General features: G+C 35.2%; 2 protein-coding genes across 3 annotated transcripts in view; one reads left to right on the forward strand and one right to left on the reverse strand.

The window, feature by feature from the left end:
• The window catches only part of LOC133173165 (large ribosomal subunit protein uL4-like), a 389882-nt gene that overhangs the window by 90104 nt on the left and 279797 nt on the right, over positions 1-19981 (reverse strand). The gene's annotated exons all lie outside the window — the stretch shown is intronic.
• The window catches only part of LOC133173127 (gamma-tubulin complex component 4-like), a 114533-nt gene that overhangs the window by 50168 nt on the left and 44384 nt on the right, over positions 1-19981 (forward strand). For both annotated transcript variants that reach the window (XM_061308066.1, XM_061308074.1), the window contains exons 10-14: positions 10938-11042; positions 11205-11319; positions 17080-17257; positions 18427-18561; positions 19720-19836. In XM_061308066.1, coding sequence (XP_061164050.1) covers positions 10938-11042; positions 11205-11319; positions 17080-17257; positions 18427-18561; positions 19720-19836 — 650 coding nt within the window. The remainder of the gene's footprint in view (positions 1-10937; positions 11043-11204; positions 11320-17079; positions 17258-18426; positions 18562-19719; positions 19837-19981) is intronic.

A 19981-nucleotide genomic window follows, 5' to 3' on the forward strand; every position in this document is an offset into this window, starting at 1 on the left:
CTTACCTAAATCACTGCTTTAGTGTTACTTATCCATACAATATATAATAAGTACAATATGATAAATATACTTTCTCAAGCTCGATATTCAGGTTATAAGAACATTTTGAAATTTCATTGAAGCTATCACCATTCAATAGAAAATACATTCCAAAGGAAATGCGCGAATATTTACCCGTGACGTTTCGCGCGAAATAATGTATCGTGACCAACCTTTCGTAGTAGACAAATGGTCTGATGCAGAAGTATATAGAAGTGCAGAAAAAGATTACATGGACATGCCTGTATATGGAATTACATGAAATAAAAAGTTGAATACATAAAGAATAAAAGAAAGTAAACAGTATCATCAGAAAATGGCTAAAGATATGAATATGAAACTTGCTGAGGTGATAGAGCATCAAATGTAGATTTGGTGATTGACCATTATTTTTCGTCGTTCTTACTTCCGGTCGCAAACGGAAGTGAATTCAAAAATGTTAAATTTGCAACTTGTTGTTTTTCAATATTTTTCTCTGGGATTTACAGGGTTAATAGAGAGTCTTCTAGGAGTTTTATGTATGTTTTCATCTTTCTGATTGAAAAAAATTGCAGAGGTTTTTATAAAAATCACTTTGAGTGTTTACCTGTCCTCAAAATTAGAATTTGTTCTCACAATATTGCTCGGCAACAGTAAACGACTGAAGTCTAAAACTTTCAGGTCTGATAGACAGTCATCAGTTTATTTGAATCGTGAGAAAATCTTGTATCGCTGTTACTTCCGGTCGTGACAGGAAGTGATACAAAAAAGTGAATGGTTAATGGTTAGCTTTCTTGGATTTTCACGCTGAATTTCTTTTATCACTTTTTCAGCGTGATTTTTTGTTTTTATTTTCAGAATCGGACGGAAGACCTCTCATTGCTCGCAATGAGTTTCTAGTTATTATTATTATTATTATTCTTTTTTTCTACTTTCTTCTCCGGTACTTTTTTTGTCCGGGAGTGTTCTCATAGAACCACTCATCCGATTGACATGAAACCTTTTTAGGGTTAATAGGCATGTTGTGTAGGTGTTCGGAACGAAGGTCATTTTGCGCGCACGTGCATGCACGTGCGCGCGCGTGCGATGAGTGAAATGACTGATATACTTGATGAAGCCGTAACTTTTATATTTCTTGATGAATTGCTTTGAAACTCAAAGTATAAAGATATATTAGTAGTCTAGACAAGATAACATGGTCAAATTAGCGTGAACTCATGCGCATGCAAGTGCGCTCTTCTCTGATTGGCTGATACAAAAATCTAAATAATTTCCTTGTTTTTTGACAAAATACTTTGAAATTTAGAATATAAGTATATATTATAAAGTGCTACTACATGTTATATAGGAAATTTCTTGAAAACACGCGCATGCAGGTGTGCTGCAATCTAATTGGTTGAAACTTTAAATGTCTTCAACTCCCTTGGTTTTCAACAAAACAGAATGAAATTTACAACATGGATAGGCACATAGAGCCCCCACATTATGATACTATCAAAATTGAATGCAAGGCCATGCATGCGCTTATGCTGAATTCTGATTGGCTAATACCTAAAGGGTTACATCTCTTTTATTTTTCAATGAGATCCTTTAATATTTAACACAAATGTATGTATTGTGAGACACTATAAGAAAATTAATGTGAAAAATGTAGAAAACATGTGCAAGCACATGCGCTGAAATTTGATTGGCTAATACCCATATGGCTATATCGGAATAGTTTCCAATGAAATACCCTTAAAAATAAAGTATCCATCTATATTACTAAAGTATTGTCTAATTTATTTAAGCTTGTAGGGATTGGAGCATCATAAGGGATTGGGGAGCCGTTTGGGGAACATCTGTAACGGTTCCCGTTACAATTAGCACTAGTTTATCAATTGTATTTTATCAATTCTTTTCTCATTTCCCCAACACAACCACAAGTAGATGTGGCTTCTTCTGCTGCTGATTACAAATTATTACCCTGCTGGGTAGGGTGGTTCCACAGCAGGAGATCAGTTTTACATGGGTAAAAAAATCTGATGATGAAGAACAGCAGGACCATTATAGGTCATATTATTTTGCATGCATCCTCAGGTAGTGCAAATTTAAAATCCTTCACATCAGAGGGTTGGATGGATTATACAAGGGATCAGAGTTTTACATGGGAATATATAACAAAAATATCTTTTAAAGTCCTCTTTTCAATCACAAATAAAGCCTTGATTAATCATAGTAATATGCAAGCATGCTATAGTATCATGGCCCAGTGGGTAAGGTGGGTCCACAATAGGGTTTCAAAGTTTTACATTGGAATATATAGGAAAAAAATCTTTGAAAATCATCTTCTTAAGAGCCATTGGGCTATTTTTCATAATATTTATATGCAACCATTCTCAGATAGTGCAGAATCCAGTTCAAATCATTGCCAGGGATTAGGGTGGGGCCAATTAAGAAATTATATATTTATTGTAATAGATAGGAAAAAAATCCTCAAATCATTTTCTTCTCAAGAACTGCAGATGCATAATTAGTGATACATGTATTAAAATGCAAGTATCTCAAAAAGTAAAGATTAAGATACTGTGTACATGGACATTTTTGCCCCTATATTTTCACCACTTTTGCCCTAGTTATCAGTGAGTTTAAAATGGAGTGAATTCAATAGAAATGGTTATCTCTCTTTTAATGCAACAGTGCCTGGACAATTTTAATCAAAGTACTGAAAGTACTGAAGAACGGTGGCATGAATCCGACAATATATAAAAAAAAAAAAAGGTGAATTGCAAATACAGGTTGTTGAGAATAATAGGTAATTCACATTAATTCCGCATGAAAACTAGAAGCATAACTTTAAGAAATGCGGATGGGATCTTTTTTAAGTACAGTGTTAAGGAGTAATGGCTTAGTATGAGAAAACTATGGTGTCCTGATAAAGTGTAACAGCACGTTAGGAACAATGCGCTAATGTGAAGTGGCAATGCACTAGTGTGTTGTTCACAACACGTCGCGCTTACACACAACACGTCATCATGCTGTCGTAACTTTACATAGCACACTGTCGCGCTAACACAAAACATGCTGTCACGCTAACACAACTTTGCACAACACGCTGTCGTGCTGACTCACAACACGCCGTTGCGCTAACACAAAACACGCTGTCACGCTAACACAACTTTACGCAATCAATTGTGTGTTAACGAGATGACGTGTTGTGTAAAGATGCCATAGTGTGACGGTGTGTTGTGTGTTAGTGCCATGGCGTGTTATGTGGGCATGATGGCATGTTGTGTAAAGTTGCGTGACAACATGTTGTAAACAATGCGCCGGGGCATTGTCACTTTACGCTAGCGCGTTGTCACTTACAAAAGTGCAACAATGCGTTAGGAACAGTTGCATGTTGTAAACTACGTGCTAGCCCGTTGTCACCTATGCTAGCGCATTGTCACTTCGTGTTTTCGCGTTATTCCTTACGCGCTTTTACACTTTTGCAAATTGCTCTATCAGGACACCATACTTATTTATACAAATCTTGGCCTTATAGCAAACATAAGATTGATACCTAATGATTTATAATCACTTTTTGTGATTGATTTGTTAATGTAATGAACAGTGCAAAAGTGTTATTGATAGTTCGTCAATTACTTTACCAAAACTGTATAATGTAAAAAAAAAAAGTCATCATAAGCCACAATAGAAACTATAGCAGGATTCCTCATTATTTGAAATTTTACTGTGTTGCAGACTTTCCGCTAAGCACTCATATTAGCGATATTTTCACAATCAAACTTATCAACTTTTTATTATAATAACAAAAGCAGATATATGCATCACTAATTCATAACACAAATGTTGTGGTCGTACATATTAATGAAAAATAAATAAATGGATTTTGAAAACAATTAGAATGTCTCCTGTATATTATAATGTACATACTATAATACCAACCAACTTTAACCCCCCCCCCCCCCCCCAACACACAACTTAAAAATAAATAAGTACAATTTAAAAAAAAAAATATTTAACATACTTGTATCACTATGTACAAGGTGTACCTATATTAAACCTTAAACTAATATTTTTGTATATAACTTCTTTTTTACACATGCATTGAAGAGCAGGCGAAATTCTGGTTAATACAACTGAACTACTTAACATCATTAAAAGTAAAATTTGTCGTATTTTTTGTCAGTTGATCGAATTACCGGTAAGTTTTTTAATAAAAAAGAGAAACTTTAGAATAGTAAAATTCTTTCAGGGGGTGCCTTTAAATTCTTCAACAATACATTTACATCAATTAAATGATTAAAGTACGATGTTTGACTCACAGTGCCAACAAAATTCTAGAGACGTGGTTCTGAAGTAAAGACAATTACCTGTATTCAATTAATTTTTAAATGTTTAAATAATATTTAAAAATTCAACTAGTAAATATAATACGGTTACATTGAACTGTTAAAACAAATTATTTGTCTTTGTTCCTTCATGCGTAAAGTCCAGCAAGAGTTTAGGAGATAATTGATACTGCAAGGTGAAGCAAGACAATGTGCCCTAATCTAAGAGAAAATTAAGTGCTCTGGCTATAAAAATTGAAAGACGATAGATTTGTTTGATTAAAGTTTCAGTTAGAGAGAATTTATGTTCTGATTTTCACAGATCTTACTGTGTCTCATTTTTTTTTACTGTGTCGCACGCATACATTTGAATCGTTAGGCCTACTGAGTCGGGGAAAATTTTACTTTGTCGGGGCCAACACAGTATAACAGTTCATGTAGAACCCTGCTATAGTGCAGATTGCTAAAAAGTAAAAACAAGTTTAAAAATCTGTTAAAGTTTCCCCACAGTACGATAAAATTGTGATTTAATGTTACGGATACTTACGATACATTTATCTAAATATTGTCAAGTATACTATGACAGCTTATCGTGATCGTAAACTTTTCCTGATAATCTGATGAGTTTCAAGGGATTGTGTGAATTTCTTACACTGCATTCTTCGAAAGTAAAAGTTAAAATAAGACTCATTTCAAAAAGTATTGTTCATACCTTCTAATTGTACCATAGAAATAAAAATATTAAACTTACACTGGATGTGTGAATCAACAACATAAAGTGATTCAACTGAATCTACTAAGAATAAAAAAAATATTTTATTAAACATATATGCTGTAACTAGCAATCAAGAGTCCAGTAGCCCTTTCACAAAAAATCTTAAGTTTTTGCCTAAGATTTTAACTTAAGAGTCTCTTACGACAAATCATAAGTGCGTTTCACGAACGCATTCTTAGCAGATTGAACTTAAAATTTTACTTAAAACAGACTTCAACCCTAACAACGACTTCAGTTTGCTTTATAATCCTTAAATAAGTGGGTGAAAATAAAAATAAAACTTAGTTTTCAACATTTGTCAGCATAACAAACATTATTGACAACAAATATCGAATGCAATCGTTTGTGAAGCAAAGAAGTCTAGAATCTGACGTCACAATCACAAGTCTGACATAAAAGTAGGTCATAAGAAAATCTTAAGTGAAACTTGCATCGTAAATATTTTGTAGTTTATTTCATTTAATTTTTCGACAATGATTGTGGAAAAAAATATAAAATATTATTGTTATTTGCTTTACAAAGTTCAAATTAACGTGTATTTTGGTTTTTGTGGTTATATTTTTACAATAAAATCGGTTTTTAGCTCACCTGAGCCGAAGGCTCAAGTGAGCTTTTCTGATCACATTTTGTCCGTCGTCCGTCCGTCCGTCTGTCCGTCTGTCTGTCCGTCCGTCTGTAAACTTTTCACATTTTTGACTTCTTCTCAAGAACCACTGGGCCAATTTTGACCAAACTTGGTACAAAGCATCCCTGGATGAAGGGGAATTTAAATTGTTAAAATGAAGGGCCAAGTCCCCTCACAAGGGGAGATAATCAAGAGAAGACAAATATAGGGTGGGGTCATTAAAATATCTTCTTCTCAAGAACCACAGGGCCAGTAAAGCTGAAACTTATATGGAAGCATCCTGGGGTAGTGTAGATTCTAAATTGTTCAAATCATGACCCCCGGGGGTAGGGCGGGGCCACAATGTGGAATCAATGTTTTACATAGAAATATATAGGAAAAATCTTTAAAAATCTTCTTCTCAAGAACCACTGGGCCAGAAAAGCTGAAACCTATGTGGAAGCATCCTGGGATAGTGTAGATTCTAAATTGTAAAAATCATGACCCCGGGGGTAGGGCGGGGCCACAATAGGGAATCCAAGTTTTACATTGAAATATATAGGAAAAATCTTTAAAAATCTTCTTCTTAAGAACCACTGGGCCAGAAAAGCTGAAACTTATGTGGAAGCATCCTTGGGTAGTGTAGATTCTAAATTGTTCAAATCATGACCCCGGGGGTAGGGCGGGGCCACAATAGGAAATACAAGTTTTACATTGAAATATATAGGAAAAATCTTTAAAAATCTTCTTCTCAAGAACCACTGGGCCAGAAAAGCTGAAACTTATGTGGAAGCATCCTGGGGTAGTGTAGATTCTAAATTGTTCAAATCATGACCCCCGGGGGTAGGGCGGGGCCACAATAGGAAATACAAGTTTTACATTGAAATATATAGGAAAAATCTTTTAAAAACTTCTTCTCAAGAACCACTGGGCCAGAAAAGCTGAAACTTATGTGGAAGCATCCTGGGGTAGTGTAGATTCTAAATTGTTTAAATCATGACCCCCGGGGGTAGGGCGGGGCCACAATAGGGAATCCAAGTTTTACATTGAAATATGTAGTAAAAATCTTTAATAATCTTCTTCTCAAGAACCACTGGACCAGAAAAGCTGAAACTTATGTGGAAGCATTCTGGGGTAGTGTAGATTCTAAATTGTTCAAATCATGACCCCCGGGGGTAGGGTGGGGCCACAATAGGGAATCCAAGTTTTACATTGAAATATATAGGAAAAATCTTTAAAAATCTTCTTCTCAAGAACCACTGGGCCAGAAAAGTTGAAACTTATGTGGAAGCATCCTGGGGTAATGTAGATTCTAAATTGTTCAAATCATGACCCCCGGGGGTAGGGTGGGGCCACAATAGGGAATCCCAGTTTTACATTGAAATATATAGGAAAAATCTTTAAAAATCTTCTTCTCAAGAACCACTGGGCCAGAAAAGTTGAAACTTATGTGGAAGCATCCTGGGGTAATGTAGATTCTAAATTGTTCAAATCATGACCCCCGGGGGTAGGGTGGGGCCACAATAGGGAATCCCAGTTTTACATTGAAATATATAGGAAAAATCTTTAAAAATCTTCTTCTCAAGAACCACTGGGCCAGAAAAGCTGAAACTTATGTGGAAGCATCCTGGGGTAGTGTAGATTCTAAATTGTTCAAATCATGACCCCCGGGGGTAGGGCGGGGCCACAATAGGAAATACAAGTTTTACATTGAAATATATAGGAAAAATCTTTAAAAAACTTCTTCTCAAGAACCACTGGGCCAGAAAAGCTGAAACTTATGTGGAAGCATCCTTGGGTAGTGTAGATTCTAAATTGTTCAAATCATGGCCCCCGGGGGTAGGGCGGGGCCACAATAGGAAATACAAGTTTTACATTGTAATATATAGGAAAAATCTTTAAAAAACTTTTTCTCAAGAACCACTGGGCCAGAAAAGCTGAAACTTATGTGGAAGCATCCTGGGGTAGTGTAGATTTTAAATTGTAAAAATCATGACCCCCGGGGGTAGGGTGGGGCCACAATAGGAAATACAAGTTTTGCATTGAAATATATAGGAAAAATCTTTAAAAAACTTTTTCTCAAGAAGCACTGGGCCAGAAAAGCTGAAACTTATGTGGAAGCATCCTTGGGTAGTGTAGATTCTAAATTGTTTAAATCATGACTCCCGGGGGTAGGGCGGGGCCACAATAGGGAATCCAAGTTTTACATTGAAATATGTAGTAAAAATCTTTAATAATCTTCTTCTCAAGAACCACTGGACCAGAAAAGCTGAAACTTACATGGAAGCATCCTGGGGTAGTGTAGATTCTAAATTGTTCAAATCATGGCCCCCGGGGGTAGGGCGGGGCCACAATAGGAAATACAAGTTTTACATTGAAATATATAGGAAAAATCTTTAAAAAACTTCTTCTCAAGAAGCACTGGGCCAGAAAAGCTGAAACTTATGTGGAAGCATCCTGGGGTAGTGTAGATTCTAAATTGTTTAAATCATGACCCCCGGGGGTAGGGCGGGGCCACAATAGGGAATCCCAGTTTTACATTGAAATATGTAGTAAAAATCTTTAATAATCTTCTCAAGAACCACTGGGCCAGAAAGGCTGAAACTTATGTAGAAGCATCCTGGGGTAGTGTAGATTCTAAATTGTTCAAATCATGACCCCTGGGGGTAGGGCAGGGCCACAATAGGGAATCCAAGTTTTACATTGAAATATGTAGTAAAAATCTTTAAAAATCTTCTTCTCAAGAACCACTGGGCCAGAAAGGCTGAAACTTATGTGGAAGCATCCTGGGGTAGTGTAGATTCTAAATTGTTCAAATCATGACCCCCGGGGGTAGGGCGGGGCCACAATAGGGAATCCCAGTTTTACATTGAAATATGTAGTAAAAATCTTTAATAATCTTCTCAAGAACCACTGGGCCAGAAAGGCTGAAACTTATGTAGAAGCATCCTGGGGTAGTGTAGATTCTAAATTGTTCAAATCATGACCCCTGGGGGTAGGGCGGGGCCACAATAGGGAATCCAAGTTTTACATTGAAATATGTAGTAAAAATCTTTAAAAATCTTCTTCTCAAGAACCACTGGGCCAGAAACGCTGAAACTTACGTGGAAGCATTCTGGGGTAATGTAGATTCTAAATTGTTTAAATCATGACCCCTGGGGGTTAGGCGGGGCCACAATAGGGAATCCCAGTTTTACATTGAAATATATAGGAAAAATCTTTAAAAATCTTCTCAAGAACCACTGGACCAGAAAAGCTGAAACTTATGTGGAAGCATCCTGGGGTAGTGTAGATTCTAAATTGTTCAAATCATGGCCCCTGGGGGGAGGGTGGGGCCACAATAGGTATTACAAGGGGGGAGTCTGGTAATGAACAGCATGGCCAAAGTTACTCAGGTGAGCGATGTGGCCCATGGGCCTCTTGTTAAAATACCTAAGAGAGGGTTGGGGCTCTCATAAAGTTACGACAGATTTTGCATTTATGACTTTCTTAAAAATTTTTGTGAAAATGATTTTTATCAAAGGTTTTCACTTAAGATAAAAATATGTCGTAAGATTTTTTGTGAAAAGATCCACAGCATTATAAAGTTATATATTAATTAGATGTACTTCATTAGGTCAGTATATAATTCTATTTATTTGAAATATTAATTGTCAGAGATGAATAGCTGAAAAAAAAAATACTGTATTGATCATGTTTAGCCCCCATTATAATTAAAGAAAATGCTAAATAAAAATAATTTTGGAAAAATTTTGGTGTTGCTATATTACTCTGTTTATGACCCACTTAAAATATACGACCTCATGCTGATTCTCACGGAGCCAGATGGTTTGATAAAAGATTTATATGTTTAATATCATCAAAATAAGTAATCCATCTTATTTCTTTATTATTAACATGATTAAAACTCATTAAAAATAATGTGGATTTATTTAAATTTGTGAATTCCTATTTTCAAAATACACTTCACTATAATGTGAACATGTGTTGTTGTTTACAATTCAACCAAATTAAAGTTATCGTTCCTGTGCAATGTTCATCTGAAAGAGGAAATTAGTTTTCCATACCGAGTTCAAAGATACATTTTAAAGTTTCTCTTTATAAAACGTTTTGTGTATTTAAAATATTTTAAGACGTTTAATCAGAATATCACATCGTTTTGCTGTATCTAACTCACATTTTTATAGGTCTCCTGTAGGTTTCAATTATGTGTAGGTCGTCAATCAGGCCGTGCCTTTCAGAGATTAGCCGCTAGATGGCGATCACAAATTCCCCTCTGTCGCAGATTTGCGATAGCAAAGGACGCGAGGCTCTAAGAGCCTCCATCCAAAAAGGATGAAATCATTAGTAAGTGTGATAAAGTTGATATGACTCAGGGAAAAAATAACCCTGTATACCCTGAATAATTTAAATATGGTCCCAAAGAGAATGGTGGGGCCACAATACATTATTAGCTCCCTGAACCAATGGTTCAAGTGATCTTTTCTGATCACCCGGCATCTGTCTGTAAACTTTTCACATTTTTGACTTCTCCAGAACTACTGGATCAATTTCAACCAAACTTACTACTGGATGAAGAGAGTTCAAGTTTGTTCAAATGAAGGGCCAAACCCTCTTTAAGGGGGAGATAAGCATAAATGGTATTAATTATTTTCTTCTCAAGAACCACTGGGCCAGAAAAGATAAAACTTTCTAACAAGGGGTATAGATTCAATTTTTCTTCAAATCATGGCCCTTCAAATTGTTCAAATCATGGTCCCTGGGGCTAGGTGGGGCCACAATTGGGGATCTAAGTTTTAGTAAGAAATCTGTAAGAAAAATTCTTTAGAAAATCTTTTTGTAATTAACAACTAGACCATGATTAGTCATTTTATTATTCAAGCATCTTCAGGTTATACCTATTCAATTTTCTTAAAATCATGACCCAGGGCTAGGTTTGGGCCAAAATATGTGTCAGACCAAAGTTTTACAATCAGGAATCTTCAAAAATCTTCTGATTAGCAACTGGACAATGACTGGTCATATTAATATGCAAGCATCATTCAGATTTGTTTAAGTCATGGCCCCAGGGGTAGTTTTGGGCCACAATAGAAGATCAAAATTTTTCATGGTACATGTGATATATTCTTTAAAAAATCTTCCTCTAAAGATCAAGCTACTGAAGATCAGCAGGATGAAGGTTATTTGGGTGAGCATTGTTGCATTTGTACCTATTGTTTTGTAGATGTGAACATGGCATTTCATCAAGCTGCTCGGAATGTTCTGATAGATGATGAAAGCTTGCTTCAAAGGTTCCATTTAGGAGTGCAATTTAAAGGAAGTGAAAAAAGTAAGTCTTCTGTATTTCTCAGAGAGGCAATTCATGACAAAACTAATGAATCATTTATTGTGAAAACAGATCTTTGATGACTTTCTTCTTCACATTTTCCTGAAAGAAAAACTTTTATTTCTGAATGATTGTGTATTCCTTTCTATATAATTTACTTAAAAGAGAGTGATAGTTCATCAAGTGCCCAAACAGTGGAGTCTGGATGGAACAGCCTAAGTCTGTCTTACACAGTTCAGTGGCCATTACACATTCTTCTCACTCCCTCCATTCTAGAAAAGTAAGAATTTGGGCTTAGTTTCTTTAAGACTCGACAGCAAAATATGTGATTGGGAAAAATGCTTCTAGTTATAGCATATAATCTACCAATATGAAGAAGTTTCTAATGCCCTGTTCACATGGAAAGTTTAATTTGAATTAAACGTAAGTTTAAGAAAAGTAAGAATTTGGGCTTAGTTTCTTTAAGACTCGACAGCAAAATATGTGTGATTGGGAAAAATGCTTCTAGTTATAGCATATAATCTACCAATATGAAGAAGTGTCTAATGCCCTGTTCACATGGAAAGTTTAATTTGAATTAAACGTAAGTTACTGCGAATTAAATTTGAATAGCATTCACTCGGAGAATTTAATGCGAATTAGTTTAATCGAAATAGTTTACTACGCATTAAATTACTTCGCATTAGCTCTGTGTGAACGCTAAGCTCTGTGTGAACGCAACATCCGAAACAAGTCTTAAAGTGTCCATCCTTAGATGCATCATCCATGCAAGTTTAATCCTAACAAGCCAGATAATTATAGAGCTACTCCAAAAACATTACTCTGTTCACTTATCTGGAAAATGTAGGTCAGATTCAGAATCCAAAGTAAGTCTGGAGGTGTCCATCCCTAGATACATCATCCATGTTAATTAGGGCCCCGCAAGGATTTGCGGGTGCCCTATAGTAATCACTCTGTCTGTCTGTCTGTCCATCTGTCTGTCTGTCCGTCTGTCATTCTTCCGTCCACAAATTTTCTGTTTTTTTCCAATAACTTTTTTTGTAGTTGACCAATTAAGTTCAAATTTGGTATGTTGGTTGAAGAGTCAGTAAGACATATTTTGATGCTAAGTTTGGTTCTCTATGTAATTCAGTTTGGAGCTTGGGTGGTGGGGTAGATTCCTTAACTTTACATTAGAATGAATGCCAAAGAGAGATAACTGCTGAGAATGTTCCTATTATAAACTGTGAAAGCTGCAACTAGTCCCATGGGATTAATTAACTTTCCTCTTGAAGAAAATCCAAAGCATTATCTGTTTCTGTCAAATTGAGATTAATTAACACCTCTGTCTGCAAATGAAGTTTGTTTTGAAGTTAAGGTCAATTCTGAATGGTGTTTATATTCTCTGAAATGTGGATTTAAATAATGTTCATACTTTATTTTGGTAAAATATACATTGAGTTATGATTTTATTGAATTCTAAAAACAAGATATACATAAAGATATGTTTTTTTTTATTTCTTAATTTATATTTATTTATTTTATTTATTTATTCATTTTTTTGGCTGTCGTATGTAAATTCAAGAATACTATTAATTTTAACGGGTAGTCCAGGGATTTATCAGCTTATTTTGGGAAACGCCATTTTTAGGGAATTGGGAAAAATTATCGGCAATTTCATGAAATTGGGAAAAATATAAAAAAAAAAATCTTGCTTTCTTCATGTATTCACTTGTAATTCATTTAACATTTCAGCATGAACTCTAATTTGGGCAACCAAATTAACAGACAATTAAATATGATCCAACTTCATCATACAAAGTCAATTATGAACAATAGTTTAATAAAACTAAAGTTGACTCCAATGAGTATTAAGTATTTTATATTATACAACTTACGGTAGTACATGTGTGCATGAGATTCCAATTTAAGTCATTAGAATCTGTTTCTGGAGATTATAAACATCTTGCAAAACATATAAAATTATACTAAGTACACATTTTCTCAAAGTCCCCTTTTAATATGTAAAAATATATTGAAGATATATTTTTCCATCTGAAATAATACCTACAGTTCTTACCATTCAATCATAGATCAATTGAGTAGGTGAAAATAACTTAATAAATCTATATTATTACACAATATTACACCAATTTCAGAAAAAACGGAGGAAATTCGGAATAAAAGTCGGCGATGTTTACACAGATTTTAAACACTTGTTATGACTGAATAGCTTTGTTAAATGAGATAAACAGAGGAAAATTACAGAGAATCTGACAATTTTACTTAGTTTTTTCCCAAGATAATTAAATATAAAAGCATTGTTCACCAACTGGGAAAAAATACTGCCGAATTGGGAAAAATTGAACTCATTTTCAATTGGGAATGGGGCGGATTTTCGGCCTCTGAGAAGGTACTGATAAATCCCTGTAGTCCAATAATAAACTCATTCTATCATTACTGAAAGAGTTCTTATTGTAAACTTGGAAGAAAAGGATGAGAGAGCAGTACAATTAATCCCTTGGGATTAATTATCTTGTCTGGGGCAGAAAATTTTCCAGGCTTATCTTTATTTGTCACTTTAAGATAAATTAACCTTTGTCCACAACTGATGTTTGTTTTGAAGTTATTAGGTCAAGCCTGGGTGATATTTGTATTCACTGAAGGCTGGCATTTTATAAAACACATGCTTTATTCTTGTTTAAATTATATTTAATTGAGCTATTATAGATATGATGTTTTTTACTGCCTTATGTAAATACAGGGATACTCTTTACAGGTTGTTGGATATTTAGGAATTATATTGAAATTTTATAAATACAGTTGTTATTGCATATTCTTCTTTATATATTTTTTAGGTCACCTGAGTCACTCAGGTGACCTATTGCTATCTGTTTTCGTCCGTCGTTGTGTGTTAACATTTGAACATTTTCAGCTTCTTCTCTGAAACCGCTGAACCAATTTCAGCCAATTTTTGCATATGGCATCTATGTGTGAAGGGGAACAAAATTTGTGAATTTCATGGTCCCTGCCCCCCTGGGGCCTGAGGGGTGGGGCTAAAACCATCAAAATTAATGCAATCTTTAAAAATCTTCTTCTTTACTCCTGGACATCAAGCAGTCAAACTGTTGACATGATTGTAATAAGCATTGAGCCCTCTACCAAAATTGTGAAATTCATGGCCCCAGGGTCGGGGGTTCTGGTGCTAGGGCGGGGCTATATAGATCATATAGTGAAAGTGCATTATTTCTTTAAAAATCTTCTTCTCTACTCCTTGGTATTATTGAAACAAATTAAATACATAGTTATGATAAGCAAGAATGACTCTACCAAAATTGTGAAATTCATAGCCCCAGGGTAAGGGGTTCTGGTGCTAGGGTGGGGCTATATTAGATCATATAGTGAAAGTGCATTATTTCTTTGAAAATCTTCTTCTCTACTCCTGGGTATTATTTAAACAAATTAGATACAGAGTTATGATCAGCAAGGGTGACTCTACCAAAATTGTGAAATTCATGGCCCCAGGGTCAGGGGTTCTGGGGGGGGGGGTATATAGATCATATAGTGAAAGTGCATTATTTCTTTAAAAATCTTCTTCTCTACTCCTTGGTATTATTGAAACAAATTAAATACATAGTTAAGATAAGCAAGAGTGACTCTACCAAAATTGTGAAATTCATAGCCCCAGGGTAAGGGGTTCTGGTGCTTGGGGGGGGGGGGGGCTATATAGATCATTTAGTGAAAGTGCATTATTTCTTTGAAAATCTTCTTCTCTACTCCTGGGTATTATTTAAACAAATTAAATACATAGTTATGTTAAGCAAGAGTAACTCTACCAAAATTGTGAATTTCATGGCCCCTGGGTCAGGGGTTCTGATGTTAGGGCGGGGCTCTATTTATTATATATTAGTGAAAATGCATTAATGCTTTAAAAATCTTCTTCTCTGGTTCTGGGTATTATTTAAACACACTAAGTACATTGTTATGATAAGCAGGGACAGCTCTTTCAAAATTTTGAAATTCATGGCCCCAGGGACAGGGGTTCTGGTGCTAGGGTGGGGCTATATAGCTCCTACAGTGAAGGTGAATTATTTCTTTGAAAGTCTTCTTCTCTGCTCCTGGGTACTATTTAAACAAACTAAGTACATTGTTATGATACGCAAGGATGCCTCTTCTAATTTTGTGAATTTCATGGCCCCGGGGTCAAGGGTTCTGCTCAAAAGGTGGGGGGGGGGGGGTTCTATTGATTATATAGTGAAAAATAAAATTTCTTTGAAAATATTCTTTTCTGCTTCTGGTTAAAAAGCAAAGAAGCTAAGTATATAGTTATGATGAGCAAGAGTGCTTCTTCCAGAGTAGTGAATTGCATGACCCCTGGGTCAGATGTGCTGGTATAAGGGTGGGGCTGTTGATAATGTAGTGAAAATGCATTAATTCTATTAAATAATCCTGTCTGCTCCTTAATGTTAAGCAGTTAAACAAAGTGATTACTTATGATGAGCAAACTTGAAACTTCTGGTCCCAGGGTGAGAGGCTCTGGTGTTTCTCGGTGGTGAAGGGGGGGGGGGGGGGCTCAATTGATAAATAGTGAATCTGTAGTGAAAATGCATTATTTCTTTAAAAATCTTCTCTGCACTTGGGCATATCAGAGGCAAAAAGTGTAAAAGTTGTAATAAGGAAGGGTATTTTTACCAGATTTTTGAACATCTGGACCATTTGGTCAAGTGTTCTGGTCCTAGCCAGGGCTCAATTTGCATTCTACTGAGAAGAGTTATTCCCCTTTGCCGTTTACTTTTGATAATTAATCACTGTAAATAATGTTCTTGAAAAATTAATAGAATAAGAGAATTATGCAAGAATTTTTATTGTATAATACAAAAAGTATTTTCATAGTTTTAATGATCATGTGGACTTGTAAGTAATAGATAAATAAAAATGAGACAAAAATACTTTGTCTTATTAAATGTTCATCAAAGACCAAGAGAGGCCAATGTAAGAGATTACAACAAGGAATTAAAATAGTACAAAAGCACTGATAGTTTGTTAATGTACTGTATGGTGATAGTGATAAATGGGGAACAGATTAGAACCTAATTTATGAACTGTTAATGAATAGTAGACTAATTATTTTGTTGATCCTGATCACCCTATTTTTCTTGCTTTTGGGCAACAAAGGTTCACCTTTCATTTCATTTTAATACTCTATGGATCCTCTAAATTGTTGTATTGTACTCAGGTGACCGTTAAGGCCCTTGGGCCTCTTGTAAATTTTTGTAATCAATTAAATTCTCATTCTCTAAGCTGCACCCTTATATTTCTACCCCTTGGCGGGGCGCTTGCTGACTGGTCAGTTTTCTAGTTTGATTAAAGAATGGCTAAAATTCACTCATCTGGAAAATTTGGATCCAGCATCCGAAGCAAGTCTGGTAGTGCCCATCCCTAGTTGCATCATCCATGCAAGTTTGGTCAGGGTTAGGCCTATAGTTCCATGGGAATGGATGGACCTGCTCCAAAAACTTTAACCCGGTCACTCATCCAGAAATTGTAGGTGAGATACAGCATCTGAAGCAAGTCAGGTAGTGTTCATCCCTAGATGCATCATCCATGTAAGTTTGGTCCAGGTAGGGCTTATAGTTAGTAGGGAATCAACTTGCTCCTAAAACTTTGGCCGGGACGCCGACAACGGGGGTATAGCATAATCTTATCTCAACTTCGTTGAGGTGATCCTTTATTCACATTGCATCCTATCACACGGAATAAAAGGAAATGAGACTTTCTCCGAATCTTTATTACATAGTGCTATTGTTATTTCCTATCTTACATTTTGATCGGAGAGATATTTGGGGTTTCCCATAGGAAATAAGATTTTTGACATTATACCTGATAACAGGCATACCCATTTTGTTTATGCAACTTTTCCTAAACCCCTGAATGAAATTCAATGGAACTTTCACAGAATCTAATTTACATACTGCCAAGAAATGCACCTTGTCATTATACTCATATAATAGGTACAACATGGATATTATTATGATATTAATTAATGTAAATGAATCATTAGATACAACAGATTGTTTCGGTTCCTAATGGCTGTGAAGAGAGCTCAGATAGACCTCCAGCACTGCTGGACACTACAGATGCAGTACAAACAGAAACTGTCCAATCCAGAAGAAGTGGCCAAGTGGCAACTAAGGACTCACATGGCTTTCTTAGTGGACAATCTACAGTACTATTTACAGGTATGTCCTAGCACACCCGGTATATGTCTTGACAGTCTAAGGTTAAGTATTAATTTATCTAAAGTGTCATTATCCCCCTCCCAGGTGGTCAAATATTGAAAATGCATTACATCTTTGAAAATCTGTTTCATTACTTTTGGACATCTAACAGTCCAATTTTTTACATGATTACAATAATCCTCTACAAAAATTATAGAATTCATATTTCAAACTAGATCCAGGAATCAGGTCCCTCAGTGGGGCTAAGTTTGTTATACTGCAGTATACAGCGTAGCTTACCTTTTACTACCAGGAGTAAAATTCTTATTTACAGTTCCAACTGGGCATAAAGTGGTCATTGCCTGAGAAACTCATGATACTCAGGTGACAGTCAAGGCCAATGGGCCTCTTGTTACTATTGGTTAATTATCTCCTCTAGCAAGAGGATGTGATCCTTCATTTAAACATCCAAGGTTTTTTTTATTGTGTGTGAAGTGTGGTTGAAATTGGTCCATTGTTTCTGGAGAAAAATGTAAAAAGTTAATAGACAGACAGATAACAGGCAGGAGGTGATCAGAAATGATCAAGAACCTTCAGTTCAGGTGAGCTAAAAAAAAAAAAAAGAACTACATACTGTTAAGTCTTGCTAATATTGATTTTAAAATACATGTATTAGCCATCTGTTTACCAAAGGTACTGATGAAATTATTTGATGTGAATAAGTAAATATATAGGTAAAGTGCATGACTAATCCTGGATGCCATGGGTACTAAAAATAAAGATTTCTGTGAAATTCTTTCAAAACACCTACATTTTTTGTCCAATTTCAATATAACTTAGTACGCAAGTAGATTAACTAGGCATCATATTCTGTACATTAGTTTTTTTATTTCGATGAACAGTGTTGTCATAGATACTAAAAATAAAAATTTTTGTGAAATTCTTTCAAAATGCTACTCCTCATTGTCCAATTGCAATTAAACTTGACTCAGAAAGAGACTAAACCAAGGATCATTATTTTATTTATTGCCATAGGTTCAAGTCTGAAGTGCTACCTTTGTCAATTAAGTAAGAACCAGTAGAGCTACAGTCTTGTCAGAGACTTCTGGTTTTCTTACACTGTACATGTACTTACTTGTGTACATCTTTCTACAATTCATTAGTAGTTGATCTTTTTTATCCTGGTGCAGGTTGATGTAATTGAATCTCAGTTCAGCACATTTATGGAGAAAATAACATCCACTCGAGACTTTGAGGCTGTTAAGCTTGCTCATGATCAGTTCCTCTCAGCATTGCTGTCCCAAAGCTTTGTTCACATGAAAGCTGTAAGTACAAGTATATGGAATGAAAACAGGGCTATATTAATGAATTCCTACATAAGTGAATAGTTTCTTTTGATATCAGATATACCAATGTAACTGTCATACTTGCAAACCTCCAACATGTAAAAATCTGGTCATGACCAGATTTGGAAAGTAAAAAATCTGGTCATAGCGCGTAATGACATTCACGACACATTTAGTACCATGATCAAATTAATATATATGTATATATAAGTATTTGTGTATTGAAATTATTTTATTAAAGGCTTTAATTACATTGATAAAATATTTAATATATATTGATTAAATTTACATGTTAAAAGAGCATTAAAGGTTTCATTATTCAGTATTGACCTGAATTAAGTGTGCAATTTTTTTTTTAAAGGAAAGTCTTTTCAGAATCTGCATTGCTGATTTGAAGTACATGGAAAGTTTGTGCTAAATTTGAAAGTATTCTCATTTTGGTTTTTGAAGTTATTTTTTCCTAACCCGAATTAATTTAATTAACAAGTGCTATCAAATGTACAGTTATGCCTACACTATTTTCGAACTCTTTATTTCATCTAATGAAAGTTGTTTTCCAAGATTCCTTGATATGTACATAAATATCGTTTCTCATTTTCTTGGTTCAATTTGTTCCTGCTGGCCCTGATAACGATCTCTTTCTATCAGAAGCCATTTTAAATTGACTTCAAACTTTGTTTTGTCAAAACAACTCTCAGGTAATTGTTTAGGCCTGCACTGATAATTTACTGGTACATAGCCGTCGGCATTGTTTATGTATATCCAGCTTGGGTTGTAACTGGAAGTTAAAAGTGCAACCTAATTTACGAACCAAATCCGGAAATCGGGAGATTTTCAGGTTGTTTGGCAAAAATCGGGTGAAAAGCATGACCCGCCGGGTCATAAAAAATAATCGGGTTAAGGGTAGAAAAATCGGGTGTAACCCAACGAAATCGGGTGAGTTGGCAACTATGGTAACTGTTCCTCTCTAGATTCACATCCATTAAACCAATTTTTTGTCTCCATTTTGTGAAGAGAAAAGGAAGTTATACAATGAGAATTATTTAGGCAAATCAACTCTATTTTATATGACGTTACCAATTATACAGTATTAATGTTTAAAGGTAAATGCATTCACTTGTGAATCTCTATTTTCAGGTCTCGAGATGTTTACATGAGATATTAGAGAACTGCAGTCAGTTTAGTAAACTTCTGGTGCATTGCTCATCTCCTCTTTCTAAAGGAGAGCTGTCTCATCTACAGTTTATAGCCAAGGTATAATATACAAGTGCCTTAAGGTCTAAATTTAATGAATTAAAGCCATTCAAACCATTTTTTAGCTCACCTGAGCTGAAAGCTCAAGTGAGCTTTTCAGATCACATTTTGTCTGTAGTCCCTCTGTCTGTCCGTCTGTAAACTT

Source organism: Saccostrea echinata, unplaced genomic scaffold (genome assembly GCF_033153115.1).
Source record: "Saccostrea echinata isolate AGI-Se365-2 ecotype Australia unplaced genomic scaffold, CSIRO_AGI_Sech_v1 ptg000002l, whole genome shotgun sequence".
NCBI classification, from domain to species: Eukaryota; Metazoa; Mollusca; class Bivalvia; order Ostreida; family Ostreidae; genus Saccostrea; species Saccostrea echinata.